Genomic DNA, 24,816 nt, shown 5'->3' on the forward strand with positions numbered 1-24,816 from the left:
CTAACAGTAGTTCCATAAGCCTTCCACTTCCGGATGATGCTCCGAACAGTGGAGACAGGTAGGCCCAACTCCTTGGAAAGGGTTTTGTACCCCTTGCCAGCCTTGTGACCCTCCACGATCTTGTCTCTGATGGCCTTGGAATGCTCCTTTGTCTTTCCCATGTTGACCATGTATGAGTGCTGTTGACAAGTTTGGGGAGGTGTTGTGAATTCTGTGGCTGAATTCACTTCTGTGGTCACAGGTGGTATTGCAGTCTCTGGGCTTCCTCCCTCAGGTGTTTTGGTGAGCTCGTTGGCTGCCTTGCTATTTAGCTCCACCTGAGTCTGTCTTCCTTGCTCCTTGTCAATGTTCCAGTGTTGGATCTGAGCTACTGCATCTTTCCTTGGGCCTGCTGCTCTGCTAGATAAGTGCTTCTAGTTTGTTTTCTGTTTTTTCTGTCCAGCTTGCTATTAACTTTTGCTGGAAGCTCTGAGAAGCAAAGGAGTGCACCGCCGTGCTGTTAGTTCGGCACGGTGGGTCTTTTTGCCCCTTTGCGTGGTTTTCGTTTTAGGGTTTTTTGTAGACTGCATAGTTCTCTTTGCTATCCTCGCTCTGTCTAGAATATCGGGCCTCACTTTGCTGAATCTATTTCATTCCTACGTTTGTCTTTTCATCTTGCTAACAGTCATTATATGTGGGGGGCTGCCTATTCCTTTGGGGTATTTCTCTGAGGTAAGTCAGGCTTGTATTTCTATCTTCAGGCTAGTCAGCTCCTCAGGCAGTGTCGAGTTGCATAGGTAGCGATAGGCGCAATCCACTGCTGCTTATAGTTGTGTGAGGATAGATCAGGTACTGCAGTCTACAGAGATTCCACGTCTCAGAGCTCGTCCTATTGTTTTTGGTTATTGTCAGATCTCTGTATGTGCGCTGATTACTGCACGCTGTGTTGCCTGATTGCCAGCCATAACAGGGAGGGTCTTAAATAGTCAGAAAAGGCTGGAAAAAGAGATAATTAATCCAAACATGTGAAGCTCATTGTTCTTTGTGCCTGAACTACTTCTTAATACTTTATGGGAACCAAACAGAATTCTGGTGGGTTGAGGGGTTGAATAATAAATGACCCTCTGAAAAGACTTTTCACAATTTAAAAAAAAAATAAACATGCTGCAGTGCATTTCACACTTCCAGGCTGATCTACAGTTCAAATGTCACAATGCCAAGTTAATTCCAAATGTGTAAACCTGCTAAATCTGCAGGGGGTTGAATACTACTTGTAGGCACTGTAAATGTATAAAAAGCCAAAAATCATGCTGCTTCTGTTATTCATCCATAAGTATGCATAATAAGTATAAATGTACCTGCATCAACAGCACTCCCCACATACAGTATGATGCTACCACTCACAGTATGATTGTGACTGTGACCCACACACTGTATGATGCCCCACAGCCCCCTACATATAGCGTGATGCCTTCACAGCCACCCACACATAGTATGATGTCCCTCAGACTCCCACACACAGTATGATGCCCTCATAGCCCCCTACATATAGCATGATGCCTTCACAGCCACCCGCACATAGTATGATGTCCCTCAGACCCCCTCACACAGTATGATGCACCCACAGCCCCCTACATATAGCATGATGCCTTCACAGCCACCCACACATAGTATGATGTCCCTCAGACTCCCACACACAGTATGATGCCCTCATAGCCCCCTACATATAGCATGATGCCTTCACAGCCACCCACACATAGTATGATGTCCCTAAGACCCTCACACACAGTATGATGACTCCATAACCCTTTTCACATTAAAATGCCCCCACAGCACTACACAAAATACCATATTGCTAAAGTCCTCCAGTATGCGCTGATCGGCTCTGCGCAGAGTGAGGCCTGGGGTTCTGCACAGAAAGAGCAATTTGGTAATGTAATCGCGCTTGCTATGCTGAGACTCAGATGCACAGTCTGAATGGCGAAACACAGAGCTGACCGTATCTGCATCTTGAAGATCATTGAAATCAGTATGCTCGGTGGGGTAGTGTCTCTATGGTGGGGTACGCTGTTGTTTTGGTCCTTTGGTTGTCCTGGTCGGTAGATTGAACAGGAATAGGCAAAGGGCCCGAGATGGCCTGTATGCCGCATTTTGCCAAGGTCTGTTCTCAGCATTCTCCATAAGGACAAGCGTTCCCCCTTTAACATCATGTCAAAGGCCTACCCAGCCACATCAGACCTCCTCCTTTGCACTAATGAGGGACAAACAACCTAAAACATGTGTCTGCAAATAGTCTCTTCTTTGGTTTCTTTTCGGAAGTTATGTTGCAAGGCTCATTAAAGGGTTAACATTGACTTAGGATTTCTACATCCTATAGGTGGCGTTAGAGTTCTATATCTCTTCTCTGGAGAGACAACTTGCAAAGGCAAGCCCTGTTAACCCCTTCCCAACCTGTGACACAGCGTTTTCGTCATGCAAGTTGGTGCCAATCCGACCTGTGACGCATATGCTGTGTCACAGAATGATCGCGTTCCTGCAGATCGGGTGAAAGGGTTAACTGTAATTTTACCCGACCTGCAGGGACAAGGGGGAGTGGTACTTCAGCCCAGGGTGGGTGGGGTGTGGCTATGTGGCTACGATCGCTCTGATTGGCTCTTGAAAGTGACTGTTTCACTTTCACTTTCAATCAGAGCAATTGTAATATTTCACCAATGAAAATTGGTGAAATATTAAAATCCAGCCATGGCCGATGCTGCAATATCATCGGCCATGGCTGGAGACCATGATCTGCCCCTGCCACCGATCTCCTCCCTTCCATCCTCCATCCTGTCCTCTACTGTCCTCTGCTCCCCTCCGTCCTCCTGTCCGCTTCCCCCATGCTGCAATCCCACCCCCCCATACTTACCAACCTCCAGTGCCCCTCCCGGTATCCTTCCGTCTTCTGCATGGGCGCCGCCATCTTCCAAAATGGCGGGTGCATGCGCAGTGCGCCCGCCGAATCTGCCGGCCGGCAGATTCATTACAGGTACATTTTGATCACAGTGATAGAACATATCACAGTGATCAAAATAAAAAAAAATAGTAAATAACCCCACCACCACCACCTTTATCACCCCCATAGGTAGGGACAATAATAAAATAACGAAAATATATTTACTTTTATTTTTCCACTAGGGTTAGCTTTAGAACTAGGGTTAGGGTTGCGATTAGGGTTGCAATTAGGGTTAGGGTTGCAATTAGGGTTAGGGTTGCAATTAGGGTTAGAATTAGGCTATGTGCACACGGTGCGGATTTGGCTGCGGATCCGCAACGGATTAGCCGCTACGGATTCGTAGCAGTTTTTCATCAGGTTTACAGTACCATGTAAACCTATGGAAAACCAAATCCGCTGTGCCCATGGTGCGGAAAATACCGCACAGAAACCCTGCGTTGTATTTTCCGAAGGAAGCCAAATCTTTGTGCGGATTCCACAGCGTTTTACACTTGTTCCTCAATAGGAATCCGCAGGTGAAATCCAAACAAAAAAAACTCGAAATCCGCGGAAAATCCGCAGGTAAAATGCAGTGCCTTTTACCTGCGGATTTTTCAAAAACGGTGCGGAAAAATCCTCACACGAATCCGAAACGTGGGCACATAGGGTTAGGGTTGGAATTAGAGTTAGGGTTGGAATTAGGATTAGCGTTGGAAATAGGATTAAGATTAGGGTTAGGGGTGTGTTGGGGTTAGGCTTGTGGTTAGGGTTATGGTTAGAGTTAGGGGTGTGTTGGGGTTAGGGTTGTGGTTAGGGTTGGGATTAGGGTTAGGCGTGTGTTTGGGTTAGAGTTGTGGTTACGGGTGTGTTGGGGTTAGGGTTGTGATTGGGTTATAGCTAGAGTTGGGATTAGGGTTAGGGGTGTGTTGGGGTTAGTGTTGGAGTTAGAATCGAGGGGTTTTCACTGTTTAGTCACATCAGGGGTCTTCAAACGCGGCATGGATCCACCATTGATTCCAGACAATCAAAAAGTCAAATGGTGCTCCCTCCCTTCCGAGCCCCGACGTGCGCCCAAACAGTGGTTTACCCAAACATATGGGACACAAGCGTAACCAGGAAAAATAGCACAACAACTTTGGGGGTCTAATTTCTCCTGTTACCCTTGAGAAAATGAAAAAATGGGGGTTAAAAATGATTTTTTATTTTCACAGCTCTGCGTTATAAAATTCTGTGAAGCACTTGAGGGTTCAAACTGCTCACCACACATCTAGATAAGTTCCTTGGGGGGTCTAATTTCCAAAATGGGGTTACTTGTGGGGGGTTTCTACTGTTTAGGCACATCAGTGGCTCTGCAAATGCAACTTGACGCCCGCAGACCAATCCAAGTCTGCATTTCAAAAGTCACTACTTCCCTTCTGAGCCCCGACGTATGCCCAAACAGTGGTTCCCCCTCACATATGGGGCATCAGCATACTCAGGACAAACTGGACAACAACTTTTTGGGGTCCAATTTTTTCTGTTACCCTTGTGAAAATAAAAAATTGCAGGCCAAAAGATAATTTTTGAGTAAAGAAAAATGATTTATTATTTTCACGGCTCTGCGTCATAAACTTCTGTGAAGCACTTGGGGGTTTAAAGTGGTCACCGCACACCTAGATTAGTTCCTTGTGAGCTCTAGTTTCCAAAATGTGGTCACTTGTGGGGGAGCCTCAATGTTTAGGCACACAGGGGCTCTCCAAACGCAACATGGTGTCCGCTAACGATTGGAGCTAATTTTTCATTCAAAAAGTCAAATGGCGCTCCTTCCCTTCCGAGCCCTGTCGTGTGCCCAAACAGTGGTTTACCCCCACAAGTGAGGTATCGGTGTACTCAGGAGAAATTGCCCAACAAATTTTAGGATCCATTTTATCCTGTTGCCCAGGTGAAAATGAAAAAATTGAGAGTAAAAGAAATTTATTTTTTTGTGGAAAAAAAAGTACTTTTTCATTTTTACGGATCAATTTGTGAAGCACCTGGGGGTTCAAAGTGCTCACTATGCATCTAGATAAGTTGCTTGGGGGGTCTAGTTTCCAAAATGGGGTCACATGTGGGGGAGCTCCAATGTTTAGGCACACAGGGGCTCTCCAAACACGACATGGTGTCCGCTCACGATTGGAGCTAATTTTTAATTCAAAAGTCAAATGGCGCTCCTTCCCTTCCAAGCCTTGCCGTATGCCCAAACATTGTGGTTTACCCCCACATGTGAGTTATCAATGTACTCAGGAGAAATTGCCCAACAAATTTTATGATCCATTTTGTCCCGATTTCCATGAGAAAATGAAAAAATTGAGGCTAAAAGAATTTTTTTGTGAAAAAAAAAGTACTTTTTCATTTTTACGGATCAATTTGTGAAGCACCTGGGGGTTCAAAGTGCTCACTATGCATCTAGATAAGTTCCTTGGGGGGTCTAGTTTCCAAAATGGGGTCACGTGGGGGAGCTCCAATCTTTAGGCACACAGGGGCTCTCCAAACGCGACATGGTGTCTGCTAAAGATTGGAGCCAATTTTTCATTCAAGAAATCAAATGGCGCTCCTTCCCTTCCGAGCCCTGTCATGTGCCCAAACAGTGGTTCCCCACCCCTCCCCCCACACATATGGGGTATCGGCGTACTCAGGACAAATTGTACAATAACTTTTGGGGTCCAGTTTCTCCTTTTACCCTTTGGAAAATAAAAAAATTGTTGCTAAAAAATCATTTTTGTGACTAAAAAGTTAAATGTTCATTTTTTCCTCCATGTTGCTTCTGCTGCTGTGAAGCACCTGAAGGGTGTAGTTTTCAGAATGGTGTCACTTTTGGTATTTTCAGCCATATAGACCCCTCAAACTGACTTCAAATGTGAGGTGGTCCCTAAAAAAATGGTTTTGTAAATTTTGTTGGTTGTAAAAATGAGAAATTGCTGGTCAAATTTTAACCCTTATATTATCCTAGCAAAAAAAAAATTGTTTCCAAAATTGTGCTGATGTAAAGTGGACATGTGGGTAACATTATTAACTATTTTGTGTCACATAACTCTCTGGTTTAACAGAATAAAAATTCAAAATTTGAAAATTGCAAAATTTTCAAAATTTTCGCAAAATTTCCATTTTTTCACAAATAAACGCAAAAATGATCGACCTAAATTTACCACTAACATGAAGCCGAGTATGTCACGAAAAAACATTCTCAGAATCGCTAGGATTCGTCGAAGCGTTCCTGTGTTATTACCTCATAAAGGAACACTCGTCAGAATTGCAAAAAATGGCCAGGTCATTAAGGTCAAAATAGGCTGGCTCATGAAGGGGTTAATACGAACAGATGTAGGAGAGTCTAATTGTTTTCCAAAGTATTTCACCCCTTAAGGTGGTTTTCTGGGACTTTGATATTGATGACCTACCCATATGATAGGTCATAGCAGCAGCCCTACCAGTCAGTGTATTCAAGTAGGCACCACGTGTCTTAAGTTGTTTGCTATACAAACTCTGGTACAGTTTGTAGTTTCTTTGCCTGTTATTGCTACTCATTGCTCAGTCCTATTCAACTGCAAGGAACTAACCTGCAAAACATGGCACAACCATTACTAAATACAGTTGAAACCAGAAGTTTACATATACTATATAAAAAGACACATATGCATGTTTTTCTCAATATCTGACATGAAAGCAGAATAAACCTTTCCCGTTTTAGGTCAATTAGGATTACTGTAATTATTATTTGCCAAATGGCAGAATAATGAGAGAGAGAGAATGTTTTAAGGCATTTTTATTACTTACTGCAAAGTCAAAAGTTTCCATACATTTCATTAGTATTTGGTACCATTTCCCTTAAACTGAATGACTTCGGCTGGGTTCATACTGCTTTATGGCAGTCCGTTAGACGGACTGCATTACACCGCGGCATAATGCGGTGTAACGCAGTCCGTTAACGCTGCAATTAACCCCTATTTCAGGCGCATCGCCAACGCATGCCATAATGGGCATGCGCTAGCGATGTGCCGTCATTCTGTGACGGACCTTCGGACGCTGGCTGCAGCGTTTCCGGGTCCGTCACTGCTAGCACAGATAGAGCATCTGCTAGCTCTATCTGCGCTAGCGCGATCGCATTTCGGCACTTGCGTTAACGCATGCGTTGAACGGGCTGCTTTAACACAGTATGAACCCAGCCTTAGGTCAAACGTTTGGGATCTCCTTTCACAAGCTTCTAACAATAGTTGGTTGGAATTTGGGCCCATTCCTCCTGGCAAAACTGGTGTAACTGATCCAGGTTTGTAGATCACCTTGCTCATACTGGCCTTTTCAGCTTTGCCCATAAATTTTAAATAGGATTGAGATAAGGGCTGTGCGATGGCTACTCCAAAACATTGACTTTGTTATCAGTCTCAAAAAAAAAGAAGACACAAAAATTGAGCTTAACTTGAGTTAGTGCACATGCAGAGGTTAAACACATGTTCACATTGGCCACAAAACATTAAAACCTACAAGAGAAAAAAAGGTAAGCAAAAACCCTGATGTAACTAAGTAAATAAGCAAAAGTGCATTTAAATAACAGAGTTTTTAGTAATACTGTTTTTTGATTAAAAAAAATAGCACAAAAGGCATCCCATCGCGTCAAGGTAACTCTGATAGGGACAGTCCTACCCTGTCTAATATTAAAACCTTACCATGTGTCAATGTTGACCTCAGTGTGAATAAGGGCAGACAAAAGGACTGGGCACAACCAGTGAAACACCAGACTGGAGAAGCCTTATATATAGTCTCTGGCTCAGAAACAGGGAGGCCACACCTACAATACCCATTATGCACAAAACCTGTGTCACAGGACTTCTGAGAGATTAAGGAATCATCTTTTGCATGTCTGCTACAGCATAAAGAGTAAAGTCCAAGGGCAATTTGAAACTCTGAGGAAGACACTTACAGAAGACACAGAGCAAAAATTACAACAATATTACAACAAACTACGGGCCTTTCTGATTCATATCACGGAAAAGAAACTGCACAGATTGCGCCTCAATTCAGGACTCTATGTGAACAGATACATAACAAGGCCAAAACCTGACAACTTGGACAACCACTCCATTCCAGACACAAAAGCATCTAACTGTGTCATTAAGCTCTCAGATTATAAACCCAACAAAGTGGAACTGGCTGTGCTTTCCAGAGGACTCTCATTTTGTCCTACTAAGGCCCTGGATAAAACTGAACTCTGCAGTGATATGGAACATTTTTTCAGGAGACTACGCCTGAGGGAATATTTCAATGATACAGAAGATTCAGAACCCACCTGGACTGAAGGAAAAGTGATCCTAACAACAAAGAAGAGGTCAGACTGGACACCTCCACCTGGACGAAACCCTCATTTGAATAAATATATAGACTCCTTCAGACATTTGATAAAATCCACCATCGTAGATACTAACAGGACACAAGCATCCAACATCAGTGACCAGGAGAGAAAGGCCATACAGTCTCTGAAAACCAACAAAGAAATCATCATCAAACCTGCTGACAAGGGAGGTGCAATAGTCATGATGAACACATCAGACTATATGAAGGAAGCAAACAGACAACTTATGTACACACGCTACTACAAAAAATTGGAGTCGGATCCTACACAGGATTATTACAAGGAACTAAACAAGTTGGTATCTTGTCTGCCCGACGAATTCATAAAGGCCAATCACCTGATACCAGAAAGTCCAAGAACAGGGACATTCTACATGCTTCCCAAAATCCACAAATCTGGAAACCCAGGAAGACCAATTATCTCATGTGTGGGCACCCTTACTGAGCAGATATCTGGATGGGTAGAGGGTATTCTTAAACCCCTGGCAAAGGATACACCCAGCTTCATTCAGGACACAACTGACCTATTGAATAAACTATCAGCAATAGGTCCTCTACCAGAAGGAACCATCCTGGCCACCATGGATGTGGAATCTTTGTACTCCAATATCCCACACCAGGATGGAATAAATGCCTGCAAATTCTTCCTGGGAAACACAGGGACTGATGCAAATTCTGTGGTGAAACTTATAAAATTCATCTTCACCCACAATTACTTTGAATTTGACAAGAAGATCTATCTACAGGAGACTGGCACAGCAATGGGAAGTAAAATGGCCCCACAGTATGCAAATCTTTTCATTGCCAAGCTTGAAAGCGACTTTTTATCCTCATGTCCCATCAGGCCTCTGGCGTACTACCGCTACATTGATGACATTTTAATCATCTGGACGGAGTCTGAGCCACAGCTAAAGACGATCCATGAACAGTTTAATCAATTTCATCCTACCATTAACTTGACACTCAACTACTCCTGCACTGAAATTAACTTTTTGGACACCATCATTAGGCTGCAGAACAATACAATAGAGACATCCCTGTATCAGAAGCCAATCGACCGTCCAACATACCTTAAATGGGACAGTTTCCATCCAAAACACATAAACAACTCTATTGTCTACAGCCAAGCCATCAGATACAATCGTATATGTTCCAACCCAATGAATAGGGATGAACACCTTGGTCGCCTCAGAAAGACCTTTTTGAACCAGGGCTACCATCCAAGAACAATTGAAAACCAGATCACAAGAGCCACCAGAATATCAATTAATCACCTGCTACATTACAAAGCTAAAGAAGAGAATAACCGGGTACCTCTAGTAGTTACCTACAATCCAAATCTGGAGGTGCTAAGGGGAGCTGCACGGAAATTACAATCTTTACTGCAAAAAGATGACCGCTTACAATCTATTTTTCCAGACCCCCCACTACTGTGTTTTAGGCGGCCCCCAAATCTAAGAAGCATCATTGTCAAGAGCTCCCTGTCCTCTCCAACAGCTGCAGGAACCATTCCTTGCAACCAGAAAAAATGTAACACCTGTCCATTTATAATGACCACGGACAAGATAAAGATCCCCAATTCACATCAGGACTACAAGATACCAGGTACTTTCAGCTGCGTCACTTCTAATGTGGTGTACCTAATTATTTGTACTAAATGTCCAACTTGGGGTCTGTATGTGGGGGAGACAGGGCAAAAGCTTAGAACAAGAATGAATTCTCACCGCCACACAATAAGAGAAAAAAGAATGGATCTACCTGTGGCAATACATTTTTGTCTCCCAAATCATAACATTATGGACATGAAATTACTTAAAAGGTAGCTTCAAATCTCAGAGAGACAGAAGATTCTGGGAATATAAACTGATGACGACCTTTGACACTCTCACTGCAGGAATGAATGTGTTGCATGGATTTATGTCTTTTTACATCAACTAAGGAACTTGCCCCTCAGACAATGAGGGTCATCATAACAGAACCAGACCCCAATAAAACAATCCTTATCTAAGAACTGACCCAATATTTATGGACATAACTGTATATCACTCATGGTAATTCTGCTTCATGTCACCTGTCTTATCCATGGTCTGTCTTATCCATGGTTTTTCCCCTTTTTTTTCTGTGCTATGTTGTGCATAAATATGTGATTCTTCAGAATTTGTTTTAGTCTTTGCCTGATGAAGAGACCTGTGTAGTCTCGAAAGCTTGCAATTTGTTACCATCTTTTCAGTTAGCCATTAAAAGGTATCAACCACTGAGGACTCTCAATTCTAAATATTTTTCTATCTACTGGCTAACACGGTGCCAAGATATATTTCTTTTTTATATAGAGTATGTAAACTTCTGGTTTCAACTGTATATACAGATGTGCCAAAATTGTCTCGGACTCTCACTAATGTTAATGGCCTATTCTGAAAATCAGTATCAGTCACAGAAAACCTCTTAAAACTTATCTTAAATTGGAAAAGAGACTTTTAATTTTGAGCTCATCTTCTAGTATTAAAATCTAAAATGAAAAACGTCTCCGTTCTATATAGTGTGAACATGTGTGGTAATTAGTCCTATAAGATACCATCCACACTAATCCCCATCAATTGTGCAAATGCATGCTTGGTAAATTGAATTGTTAGTCACGCAGAGCAAATTGCAGTAGAAAAAGGGTGTAATCAAAGAAACAAACGCATATAGTTAAACATCATATACCATGCAATGAAAATTCGTTATCCAACAGTCGTAGTTGATAAAGCGAATGCCACGGTTTGATTTTAGTTAAATCCTGTTATATCCTCCACGCAGCGGTTTACATTCCGCAACATGTCACCTTTTGTGAATAAACTGTTCCTTGAGCTGGATTTCCTACTTTTTACATTTGTATTTTTTTTTCTATTTAAGTGGTGAATAAATATTCGGGAATATTTTTTTTCTTGTGTCACCATTTTCTGAGAGCAGTAATGTTTGTAATTTTTGGTCAGTGGGGCTGTATGAGGGCTTTTTTTGAGCCCTGAGCCAATGTAGAGGCAGATGATGGCACATCCATCATCTGCCGGCAAAGATGGGGGCTTCGTCCCTGAGCTCGCATGAAAGTCAAAGTGCTGGCATACAACATAGCTATATGTTCAAATGTGGGTAAGGGGTTAAAGTGTAACCGTTGTTTACTTTTTCATAAATCGATAGTACACATGAAAATGTGTAATATATCTTATTAGAGAAACCAGTTTCTTTCTCCTCCAGGACTGATCTTTTATTGTCAGAATTCTCAATTCACAGATAAAATCTGTCTTCAGCCGGAACTGCGCCCCCACCTCCCCGCACCTTACAATGGGGCAGCGGATGCGCAGGAGAAATGCATCCGCTGCCTCCGTTGTGCAGTGCGTTAAACGCTAGCGTCGGAATCTCTTCCCGACGCATTGCGACGGGGAGATTCCGACGCTAGTGTGAAAGTAGCCTAAGTTGCTTATTTTTATGTGTACTATTGATCTATGAAATATAAGCTCAGTTTCCAATGTGAAAATTGCAAGGTTTTTTACGTACAAATTGTGATATGAAAAAAGAAAATAAATTACAAAAATGACGATACATTCCATTTACCGTAATTTGGTTTCTTTCACCCAAATATACCTGCATTTTCCCTAGCATTTTTTTAGATAGGTGATTTTATTCAATGCTATACTTTCTATGGCTAAAAATCAGTCTCTTCTCAGTGTATTGGGCTCTGTGCACACGTTGCGGATTTTGCTGTCCGCAGCAGATTCCCATGAGTTTACAGTACAATGTAAACCTATGGAAAACAGAAAACGCTGTGCCCATGCTGTGAAAAAACCGTGCGGAAACGCAGCGTTTTACATTCCGCAGCATCTCACTTCTTTGTGCAGATTCCGCAGCGGTTTACACCTGCTCCACAATAGGAATCCGCAGGTGTAAAACCGCAGGGGAATCCGCACAAAAACTGCGGTAAATCCGCAGGTAAAACGCAGTGCCTTTTACCTGTGGATTTCTAATATCCGCTTTGGAAAAATCCACAGAAGTCCATTCTACGTGTGCACATACCCTCATAGTGCTGGCCTTTTCACATAATAGGTGAAGTCCTTGATGATATCATAATAGTGCTTCTCCCAATATCAGAACCCACTAGTTGTTCTGTAGCGTTCTGCATTATTAAAATATCATTGTGTCTTACTCCCCAGCCTGGAAAATGAAATTGAACTACTGGAGACGGGCATGTCGAGCACATCCACCAAAGAGAGCCTAGCATCAGAGCCTGACAACCAAGAAGTGGCCAGAACAAACAAGGTGAGCTTCAGTGCTGGGCATTACCTTAAGGTCCTTTTATTTTGGTCTGTATGTGGTCCGTTTTGTAATGACTGCAAATACGCACACACCCATTGTATTCAATGGTGGTGCGCACATGTCAGGTTTTTCACATGGACCGTGTGTCCATGTGGAAAACCCGCGAACATATCAGTTGTTTACGTGCACCACGGACAAAAACACGTGCACACTGATGACACACGGATGACATCCATGTGTCATTAGCGTGATACGTACCAGCGCCTGGGAAAAAACTGTACAGTTCACACTATTCCCAGGCACCATGTGCTGAAGACAGCTCTCATCATTGTCACCTGATCTCTCTGAGATCAGCACGACCAGACGACAATGATGGGAGTTGTAAACAGCACCCGCAGTGTACATTGTGTATAAAATAAAGAATTAAATTAAGAAATTGGGCTCCCTTGTAAATTTGATAACCAGCAGAGGGAAAGCCCACAGCTGGGGGCTGATGTTACTAATGTGCAAAAGGGGATAATATCCCAAAAGGTTCCCAGGCTATTAATAACAGCTCACAGCTGTTTGCTTAGCTTTTACTGGTTAGTTTACGGGGACCACAGAAAAAAATGAGGTGGGGTCCCTCTATAAATTCTAACAAGCAAAAGCTAAACAGACTGTGGCTTAATATTAATAGCCTGGGAAGAGAGGCCAGGGATAATGGCCCTCCCTCCCAGGCTGACAATATCAGCCCTCTGCCACACCAGAAATGACACATCCATAAGATCTCGCTTTCAGCCTCGCTCTTCCCACTTGCCCTGGTGCGGTAGCTAGTAGGGTAATAGGGTTGAGGTTGCTTCGTATTCATATTTAAACATAAAGAATAAAATAATAAAGTCCCTTTATTGAAATAAACACACCCCACCCGCATTTTCCCATTTATTACTGTAAAAATGAAAATAATAAACCATATTCCTCACCTGTCCAACAACAATCCATTTGTCTCACGAAGACCGCTAAGTAATCTGGGTAATTTAGCAATGCATCTCTGGGAACGGAAGCTGGCGGCAGCCTCGCCGCTCACGCGCATCAGTGGACGCCGGAGGGTGAGTATACAACAATTTTTTGTTTTAATTCTTTTTTTTGAACAGAGATATGCTGCCCACACTGCTTTACACTACGTGGGCTGTGTTATATACTGTGTGACTGATATATATTACGTGGGCAGTGTTATATACTGCGTGGGCTGTGTTATTTACTGCGTGGGCTGTGTTATTTACTGTGTGGGCTGTGTTATATACTACATGGCTGCTATATACTATATCAGCGATATTGGCGCGGGAGTTAAACACCGCTTCAGTGATTGTTAGCTCACGGCCGGCCGCGACCAATCAGCGATATTGGCGCAGTATTTAAACACCGCTTCGGTCATTGGTCGTGCCCGGCCGGCCGTGACCAATCAACGAAAGGCGCAGTCTGGCCGCGAATTGGCGCCAGATATGAACCACGCTTCGCTGATCGGCCAGCCGGGCGCTACCAATCAGCGATATTGGCACGGGATTTAAACACCGCTTCAGTGATTGGTAGCTCATGGCCGGCCATGACCAATCAGCGATATTGCAATTTGGCATGGGATTGGCTATGTTATATACTACATACTACGTGGCTGTGCTATATAGTACATGGATGTGTTATATACTACTTGGCTGTACTATATCCTGCACCCCGAACCCCTGACATACAGCGCCCCGAACCCCCGACATCCTGCGACCAATCAGCGACAGACGCAGTCCAGCCGCGAATTGACGTGGGATTTAAACCACGCTTCGCTGATTGGTTGCGCCCGGCCGGCCGCGACCAATCAGCGATATTGGCATGGGATTTAAACACCACTTCAGTGACTGGTAGCTCACGGCCGGCCGTGACCAATCAGCGAAATTGGCACGGAATTTAAACACCGCTTCAGTCATTGGTCGTGCCTGGCCGGCCGCGACCAATCAGCGATATTGGCGCGGGATTTAATCACCGCTTCAGTGATTGGTAGCTCACGGCCGGCCGCGACCAATCAGCGACAGGCGCAGTCTGGCCGCGAATTGGCGCCAGATTTGAACCACGCTTTGCTGATCAGCCAGCTGGGCGCTACCAATCAGCGATATTGGCGCGGAATTTAACCCCCACTCACAGCGCGACGTACATACATACATATTCTAGAATACCCGATGTGTTAGAATCGGGCCACCATCTAGTTTCAAGTAAAGGATTTTATTCTTGCTTTGTGTTTATTTCAAAACTTACTATGGGGTTAGTAATGGGGGCATCTTATATTACTAACCTCTGGGATTGATGTCAGCTGACAATACAAAGCTGACATCAACCCCAATCCTATTACCCCACCGCTACAGGGAAAGTGTGAAGAGCGGAAGGTAAGCGCCAGAATTGGCGCATCTTATGAATGCACCATTTCTGGGACGGCTGAGGGCTGAAGTTTTTTGTCTGGGAGGGGGCAAATATCCATGGGCCCTTTCCAGGCTATGAATATCTGCCCACAGCTGTCTGTTTAGCCTTTGCTGGTGTTTGATTAATGGTGGACCCCATGCCAATTTTTTTTTTGGCGGAGGTCTTCCTTATAATAACCAGTAAAGGCTAAGCAAATAGCTGTGAGCTGGTATTAATAGCCTGGGAACATTTATGGCTATTGGCCCTTTTCCCAGAATATTAACATCAGCCCCCAGCAGACAGCTTTCCCTCTGCTGGGCTGGTTCATATTATGCTGGAGCCTACGCCATTTTTTTAAAATTATTTATTTTATACACAATGTGTGCATTGGGTGCTGAATACAACTCCCATCATTGTCGCCTGGTCGTGCTGATCTCAGGGAGACCAGGCCACAATGATGAGAACTGCCTTCAGCACCTGGAGCCTGGGAATAGTGAACTGTACTGCTTTTCCCAGGCGCCGGTACTTGTCACATGAGCAAATGGATGGCACACTGATATGACACATGGACATGGACAGCAAACGAATACATGGATGTCACAACAACGAACATACCAATGGGACATGGACCACGGATCTCACCAGTACTGGTTTTTCCAGTACAGGAATCACCAGGACGTGCGAAGGGGGCCTTACATCTAACAGCGTTTCCTACCAAACCACACACTGCGCACATCACACAATGTTCAAGAAACTGACACTGCTCATCGATGGGAGTCTCAGGATTCACTGAACTACAACTATATTTAACCATTTCAGGGATGCAAAAGTACTGTTTTAAATAATAAAGATGATTTTTGCAACATAATTTTAACAAATGGTCTTCTATGAGAGATGAGCCAGATGTGTTATGTCTTATGGGCAGTGAAAATCTAAAAGAGACTTGCTTTTTCTAAAGTGTGAAAAGAATTAGAAACAAACACAGATGGCAAAAAGGGAAACATCACTAAACCAAAAAAATAATACACACAAAAAATACTTTAATGAAATAAAAACTCCTCCCACACTTTCCCTCTTTCACCACTTTATTAAAAAAGAAAAAAAAACCATGCAGGTCTGCCGTAGTCCACCAAGTTCGCCTTAGTGCAGCGCTTCCGATGAACAGAGGCTGTGGAACCTTGTTCTGATGCTCAATAGCCTTTTCCTACAGCCACTATGTTCTGAAGAGTGGTGACGTCAGTAACCTTACCACTCTTCACAGTCTCCGGGTCATGCAGAGGGCAGGCAGCATGACACTCAAAATGTCTGAAGAGCCACAATGTTATTGACGTCACCGCTCTTCAGAATCACCGAGTCTCGCACTGCGTGTGTGGTTTTTTAAATCACTGGGTTAGTTATTGGGGTGTCTGATAGACACCTCTCCATTGCTAACACCAGGGCTGTGTAGTGTTTTTGAACACTACAGAGTTTACATCAACTGCAAAAGCCTTTAACCTGTTTGTTAAAGCACTAGGTCAATCGGGAACAGCCTGGTGAAGTGCCCCAACTGGAACATCTCATGTGATGCTCCATTTAAGAGACGGCTGCGGCCCGGTATTTTTAAGCTGGGAAGTGTACAATAACCAGGGACCTTCCCAGTGTGTTAACATCAGCTCACAGCTGTCTACTTTACAATTGCTGGTTTCAAAAAATAAGGGGGCCACCATGTTGTTTTTAAAACTTTTTTTGTTTATTTGGCTTAAGAGAACGCTCTACAAGCTAATTATCTAGCAATCTAGTACCTATCTATTTATTATCTTTGCACATCACTTAAAAAACTGCAGTTTCTTGAATGCATTATATTCCAGTACGTGTTACACAGATGTCATCGTGTGAGCTGTGAGATATGCATTTACATGGACTCCTATATCCATACTGCCAGTAAAAAAAGTCACACGGTCCATGTGAAAACACAGACATGTGCGCATCCCCATAGGGACGTAAAACAGATTGAGTTTTTAACCCTATGTAATCTGTGTGTACTTATTTTCTGTACTGGTAAGCGGTGCCTAGAATACACCTGTCTCACCCACTCTGATTATTGGATAATATAGTATGAAAAAATAAACAGTAATTAGCCCTTTGGTCACTTGTGCTATTATTATCAACCAAATCACTGGGATTGTTCAATCATTTCCAACTAGCGATATATTAGCAGTGAATGGATAAATCTTTTGTGAGAACCAGCCTACTGTGTACAGTAAGCTGAAACCTCTTATCTTGAAGCTTATAGCTAACCTATAGTCTCAAATGACTTGTCACATCATTATTATATTTGAATTAACTGTATATAATAGAGTCTTTTGTTATCAATGTCCATGGTATCAGTGATTAGTTTATTGCAGGCACTTTATTAGGGCTGCCAGTATTAAACAGCTCCATTATTATACTTTGATAATACATGATTTTCTTATAATCAAGTCTGTCCTTCCCTATCTGGTGTACTAACAATACAAATGCAGAGTGTAGGGTTAGAGTGCACAATGGCTATTCAGGCAGCTACAGACTCATTTATTTGACAGCGACTCCTAAGCTTCTCCCCATTTTGCATGTTCTGATGTGGCTGGGTTTAGACTGTCATTGTCATGACTCTGGTCAGGTCAGGGTTAATTTTAGTCCGCCTCTCTTTGGTTCTGGGGCGGCTATTTGGTTATCAGACCCCCTTGGCTTGTCCCTGTTTACTCGATGTCTTATCCCTAAGGTACTTCACTCCCTCCTGGCTTTGACCCTCGGCTCTGACTACGTTTCTGTCTGTGCCCTGCACACTGTGTGTTCAGTGTCATTCCCTACACTCACGTGCTGTGGCTCCGCCCCCTGGTCACGTGACTGCTCTGGGCCAGGTCCTGTGCTCACTGCATTAGAGTAAGATCCTTGAGTTCGGCGTGACTTGTTCCTGCACTCACTACGCTTATTCGTGCCCCCTGATAGCACCCCCTAGGCAGCGCCAGTGACACCTTAGGTGTCACGACAGTCGTATGGAAAAATTCTTGCTCGCAAGTTGTGAACATGACTGACTCCGTGCACCTGCAGCATTGCAGATAAGTGCCGAAGTTGCCTTTATTGAATATATTATTCTAGAAAATTGACAAAATTAGTGCATGCTGCAAGTTTTTCCAAACACTCCATTGGTCCAAATGGGAAATGGGCCATGTATGCTGGCTTTAATGGGTCTGTGCGATCTTTGTGTGCAGTCCATGGTGCACACGGACAGATTATACCCTCACCTGAATGAACTCTAGAGCAGTTAGTCCTGTGAGTAGATACTAACTTGAGGGCCAGTGGGAGTCCCACCGTAAGGACTGGCCACCCTATAATGAGTAGCTTATCTCAGTTGAGAAGAAAGATTCATGGATGTTGAAATGTAACATGCCTACTTCTTCTTTCCCTTGACAATTTAAATTTTGGGAAAGTCAACATATTGCCATACAAATTAGTACACACACTTTATGTGTTTTGCAGGGGGATTCCGCTCTGAAAACCACCTGAAAAAGCACTAACTAAGCCCTCAAAATAATGATTTTTTTTTCATTTCTGTGTAAAAACAACTTACTGTTCATGTGTTCTATCTTTAGAGCGTCTTTTAACCACTTCTGGTTTCCAAAGACACCATGCACTCAAAAGAAGAGAGCTGACAATTCTTCAGGCATTTTTTGCTTTGAAGATGGTCTATACTTTCCAAAACAAGTAAATGGGAGACTTAAAAGGGACTCCCGGGAGTCTTTTTGAGTATTTTGCAAGCATATTTGCTGAAAAACTATTGGTGATTTCTTTATTGTTGAAAAAGCCACTGCAAAAAAAAAAAAACAGCCGCATTTCTTGAAGTGTCTTCTTGAAAAGCTCCATCAAAGACGCTGTAGGAAAAATCAGCACAAATAGGGTCTAAGGCTAGTTTCACATTTACGTTAGAATCCGCAGCATTTAGTCTGCAACCGCAAATGAAGGAAAAAACGCTTTGAAACGCGTACAAGCGCAGCATTTTTTAGACACATGTTAACGCATGCGTTTAAAAAACGTGGCGTTTTCACGCTTTTCCTTGCGTTTTGCATGCGTTTGCGTTTTCTGTGCACATGGTGGAAAATTTAACAGAAACAAAATCTAGATAAACAGACACCGCCAATGGGACTACAGAGGGCGTGTATTATGGCATATCTATATATAGACCCTTGGACTGCTGAAATCTTCACAGTTTGCTACTGTATCCTGTGTCATGATGGATCTTCGCATAGAGAGCTTTTATTTCAACCTGGATTTAAGCATCAAGCTGTTTCTTGCCTGTGCGTTTGCTGCTTGGGAGCAACAAAGAAATAGATAACGACAGAGAAGGACACGGCGTAGGCATTTTTGGGGACACCCCATTATTGAACTCCGGAAGAGCCGTGGAGCCTACCACATGCTATATGGCGAGCTTAATGCCAATCCGGACAAATTCACAGAATATACCAGGATGTCTCAAGACTCTTTCCGGGAATTGCTTGGTCATGTCCAAGGAGCCATCCGGAGACAGGACACCCAGTTCCGTAGAGCGATTCAAGCAGAGGAACGTCTCCTGGTTACATTAAGGTACGTAATAATTCTAAACAAATGCCAGTCATAATTATTATTGGTCTGCCCTTTATTTTTTTATTTTCCTTTAGGTCTTTAGCTAAACACCACCATAAATGGAATTGATTGTAAATTTACTTTTTTATTCTTATTTCAGATTTCTGGCAACCGGAGAGAGCTTATTATCCCTCCACTTTCAGTACCGGCTTGGAATTTCCACCCTGTCTGGAATAGTTACATACACCTGCCGGACTTTGTGGAATGTTCTCCGGGATGAGTTTATACCCCTACCCAAGGAGGACATGTGGATTGAAATTGCTGAAAAATTCTGGAGTGTGTGTGATTTCCCCAACTGTTTGGGAGCGGTGGATGGAAAGCACATTCGCATTATCAAACCCGCCAGAACTGGATCGGAGTACTTCAACTAAAAAAAATATTTTTCAGTTGTGCTCATGGCAATAGCAGATGCGGACTGTCGCTTCATCGCCGTGGATATTGGAGCTTTTGGCCTTGGGAATGACTCACAGACTTTTAAGAACTCGGATATGGGCCGACGTGTGTATGGAAGAAATTTTAATTTTCCACTGCCACGACCTCTCCCCAACACTCAAGGCCCACCGATGCCATTTGTTATGGTTGGGGATGAGGCCTTTCAGATGTGTGAAAACCTACTGAAGCCATATTCCAGTCGGGACTTGAACCACACTAAAAGGATTTATAACTACAGACTGACCAGGGCCCGAAGAACAGTGGAGTGCACCTTTGGGATTCTTGTCTCAAAATGGCGCATTCTAGGGACAGCCATTAATCTAAAAATGGAGACAGTCGATGAGGTAGTCAAAGCCTGTGTGGTTCTCCACAATTACGTAATGGCTAAGGAGCGACCCAACATTGAACTGGATGAACCAGTTGAAAACCGATTGCCTGATTACCAGCATCACCCGCTGCGGTCTAAAGGTGAAGTTAGCCACATGCGGGACCAATTTGCTGCCTATTTTTATTCTGATATCGGACGTGTGGCATGGCAAGACAATATTGTGTAAAATTTCCTGTTGGGTTTTGGTCTGTACCAGTTATGTTTTAAATGTTAATAATATTTTTTGTTAATAAAATTCGTGTTTTGCTATCTTGACCGAGTCTCCTACGTATTTCCTCTAAAAACCACTTATGTTGATAGTGGAAAGGTAGTTGACGTCATTACGTCCAGATTCTGTTCTGCAGTATCTATTGGACGCAGACTGAAGAGAAGATGGAGGTATAATAAAAAGCAGATCTACACTCATCAAGTCAGGTGTCAGAAATAATGAATTCATGATGCACAAATAACAGCCTCATGAATTCACTATTTCTGACACCTGTCCAGGTGAGTATATCAATATGCCTTGTATGACCTACATCGTCTCTTCGGTTTGTGTGAAATAGATTACGTACACTGAAGAAAAAATGGAGGTTATACAAGGCAGTTCTCTACGCACCAGGTCAGGTGTTTTCTGCATCATGAACTCACTATTTATGACACATGACCTGTTAAGTACAGTTCTGCTTTGTATTACCGCCATTTTCTCTTCAGTCTGCGAAATAGATTAATCAGACTGAAGAGATTATGGAGAAAATACAAGTAATTTTGTTTGTTTTTTGGCCACCTCATAGCTCTATACCAAACACACAAAGGTGCAGTGTTCTACTTAATAAGTACTGGAGTTATGAGTTGGCAAAAAATTAGTGTGCGGCGCAGTGTTTTATTTGTCGCACAGTGTGTGTTGCCGGCGGTGAAATACACAACTGACCACACATTATTGGGGGCAAAAAACATTATTATTTATTTTTTAACAAACAAATTAATTTAACTAAGCCTGCTTGGGGTAGAATGATGGAAATGGAGTGTGTGTAGCTGTGAGGCCTGGCTTAATGTGGATGACGCAGGGGTGGCAGGAAAAGGGGCAATTAAAGTAGTGGGGTCTGGGAGTTCGGGGATGGGGCTTGATGCACGAGAGGGCAGAGACACACTGAAAGGGTGAGACAAACCTGACATTACAGACACATTGGGAGGTGAGGGGGGAATTGAGATCGTCCTTTGTTTTTTATTTTATTTCCCTTTTTGGGATCGGCGCTGTGGTCTGGGTAGCCTCGGTGGGCTCATTTGTTGCGGCCTGGTCGTGGTGGCCCACCTGTCAGGGTCCGTGTGCCGCTGCATGGTTGTGGTGGTGGTGAAGGCCATGCCAGGGTCCGGGTGCTGCTCCTGCATCCTGGTGGTGGTGAAAGCCATTGCAGGGTCCTGGTGCTGCTGCTGCATGCTGGTGCTGAAAAACATGCCAGGATCCGGGTGCTGCTGGTGCATGCTGGTGCTGAAAATCATGCCAGGATCTGCGTGCTGCTGCTGCTGCAGCTGGGACCTGGTGATGGTGGCCAACCTGTCCTGATCCGGGTGCTGCTGCTGCATGGTGGTGGCAGTGGAGGAGGTTCAAGCAGGAGCAGCAGTTGTCATGGTGGTGGAGGTGGGCTGTCCAACAGCACTCGGCATGGTGGTGGTGCTGTAGTGGTATCCGGCAGTGCTTGAAATGGAGGTGGCCGTGCAGTGGTATGCAGCAGAGCTCGGCATTGATGTCAAGCGTGACAGTGTTGGCACAGGTGGATATGCCGCCACTGTCTGCTGAAAATACCGACTCTGCTGCATAGCCTACACATAAGCAGCATTGCAGGCCTGCATGACACTAAGCTGGAGATCAGGAGTAAGGTGTTCTGACATGCCTTGTTCAATTTGATTAAAAAAATGATGTGCTGGCCTCTGGAGGTCGGCTTTCACTTGCTCAAGGCTTTTGGTGACCTCCTGGATACGTATATTCATATGGCTAATGGCAGTATCCAGTCGGTCACCCATCGCCTTGAGTCCATCATGAAAGACCGAGCTCAAGTGCAAAATCTCGGGCATGAGTGACCTGTCCGAGGCCCTCTGCCGCTGCCAGGAAGAGCCCAAAAAAAATGGGCAGAGGCAGAGGACTGGGAAAGGGGAACACCTGATGGACCAGCTTCCTGGTCTCCAGTTTGTGCGGCAGGCCCACTTGCTGCAGCCCTGCTGGATGGCTGGGATGGGTCCGTGGCTGTCTGATGAAGGACCGCTCCAGAACCAGGGTCAAGAGTGCTGCTCCATGTGCTGTGAAAAAAGAAGAAAAAAACACATTACTACCAAATATTTACAAAAGTTAAGCGCCAACTCCTGTGGAATAGAAACATACAGATTAAGGCAATACAACACAACCTAATACACCAAAAAAATACTTAGGTTCTCTGGGCAAGTACCGGTCTCAAAAATGCCAGAATGCAGAGGTATTTATATTTTCTGATCCTTGCTCCAGAACCACTAGGAACCCAGCTCTCTTGACGAAGGTTCTTGTTGAAGCGATCATTCATCGAACGCCAACGTGTTTTGACTTTGAGCACTGTTGAAAAAACAAAAAAGAATGGTTAGACAATGGGCTTTTGGCCGTGATCACACAACTGTGTGTGATGAGAGAAACTCCTGAGAGTTTCCCTCGAGCCCCAAGCCTCGGACTGAGGGAGAAATATGTTTCTGATTTTGTGTTTTGGGCGTTTGCAAATAAGTCGACCTCTGGAAGCCTCCATTTCAAGGTTGGGGACAGGAAGACTTCTTGATTTGAGCACCATTCCCTGGGATGGACATCCTTCCTGCTCAGGAAATCCGCCAGGGTGTTGTCCCAGCCTTTTAGGTGAACTGCTGAGATTGAAAGCAGGTGTTTCTCCACCCAGAGAAATATCCGTGCTGCGACCAATTTCAGGCTGGCGTACTTCATGCCCCCCTGGTGTCGAAGATAGGCCACCGTCGTTATATTGTCGGAGTAGACACGGACATGATGGCCCTGGATAAGAGATGAAGCAGCTATCAGTGCTTCCTCCACAGTCTTTAGATCGCTCAGGTTGGAGGATCTAGAACTTACATCTGGGGACCGTAGTCCCTGAAAATGTGTTTCTTCCACCATAGCACCCCAACATCTTCGGCTGGCATCTGGGGAGGACTCTCGAATTCCAGCTTCAGTCCAGATTGTATGGTGTGGAGGATCCACTGGATCGTGGAAATAGACTGCCATTGGGCGAGAAATTGTGAGAGTCGACCCCCCACAGGGGAGTCACTATTTAACAGGGGTCTGTTGTTGTTGAGGCAGGAGGATATTCCTGACTCTACCTCCCTTAGGATAGCTCCATTGCCCTGATTTACCTTTTCCCCTGAACTCCTTCTGGGAGGACTGTTCACGAGGGGGACGAAAAAAACGCTTCCTACTTATTTTTTGTTCGGGAAGCAATTTTTTTCCTGTCAGATGATATCCTTGACAAAGCATCAAAGACTGGCCCAAATAAATGGTGTCCTTGGAAGGGGATGGAAGTAATAATAATAATCTTTATTTTTTTTTTTTTTTTTTTTTATATAGCGCTAACATATTCCGCAGCGCTTTACAGTTTGCACACATTATCACACAAGTAATGTCGCCTCCCCATGATTTCAGCCACAGGGCTCTTCTAGCTGAGTTAGCGAGGACCAAGGAGCGGACGGCCATTCCGACAGATTCACCAGAGGCATCGGCTAAGAACCCTGATGCCTTTTGAAGGAGGGGTAGGAAGTCCATGATTTCTTCTCTTGGAGTCCCCTGGGAGAGATGTTCCTCTAATTTGCGAAGCCATAGAACTAAGGCTCTGGTGACACATGTGGAAGCAATATTTGCTTTAAGCAGAGTCGTAGAGGATTCCCAGGATTTTTTCAGGTGGCTTTCTACCTTCCGATCCATGGGATCTTTTAATTGAGAGGAATCCTCAAAAGGGAGAGACTTTTTTTTACTAACTTTAGAGACTTGGACATCTACTCTAGGGACCTCCCAAGGGAAAGCGGTTCTTAAATTCTGAGGGGATACTAAGGCCCTTCTCTGGGGAAGCCCACTCCTGAAATATAAGATTTTGAATGTTTTCATGAATAGGAAACCCTTTTTTATTTTTAGGTTTCAGAACCCCAAACATTTCATCCTGGATAGAATGTTTCTCCTCCGCTTGCTCGACCCCTGTGGTGCTTCTTACTATGGAAACAAGCTCCTCCATATCCTCAGAGTAAAAATAGTATTTTTTCCCGTCAAGTTTAGGGGTGGATGTGGAGCCCTCGCTTTCCCAATTATCATCTGACTCTGAAGTATGAACTTCGCCTGAATCAGAAACAGTTTCAGCTG

The 24,816-nt window shown here is 43.9% G+C and overlaps 2 protein-coding genes across 5 annotated transcripts in view; both read left to right on the forward strand.

Moving 5' to 3' along the window:
• The window catches only part of MISP (mitotic spindle positioning), a 602,516-nt gene that overhangs the window by 370,905 nt on the left and 206,795 nt on the right, over window positions 1-24,816 (forward strand). The gene's annotated exons all lie outside the window — the stretch shown is intronic.
• PALM (paralemmin) overlaps window positions 1-24,816 on the forward strand; it is a 245,994-nt gene that overhangs the window by 173,429 nt on the left and 47,749 nt on the right. For all 4 annotated transcript variants that reach the window (XM_069767837.1, XM_069767839.1, XM_069767840.1 and 1 more), the window contains exon 5: window positions 12,493-12,598. In XM_069767837.1, the coding sequence (XP_069623938.1) occupies window positions 12,493-12,598 (106 nt within the window). The remainder of the gene's footprint in view (window positions 1-12,492; window positions 12,599-24,816) is intronic.

The sequence above is a fragment of the Ranitomeya imitator genome, chromosome 1 (genome assembly GCF_032444005.1).
Source record: "Ranitomeya imitator isolate aRanImi1 chromosome 1, aRanImi1.pri, whole genome shotgun sequence".
Lineage (NCBI taxonomy): Eukaryota > Metazoa > Chordata > Amphibia > Anura > Dendrobatidae > Ranitomeya > Ranitomeya imitator.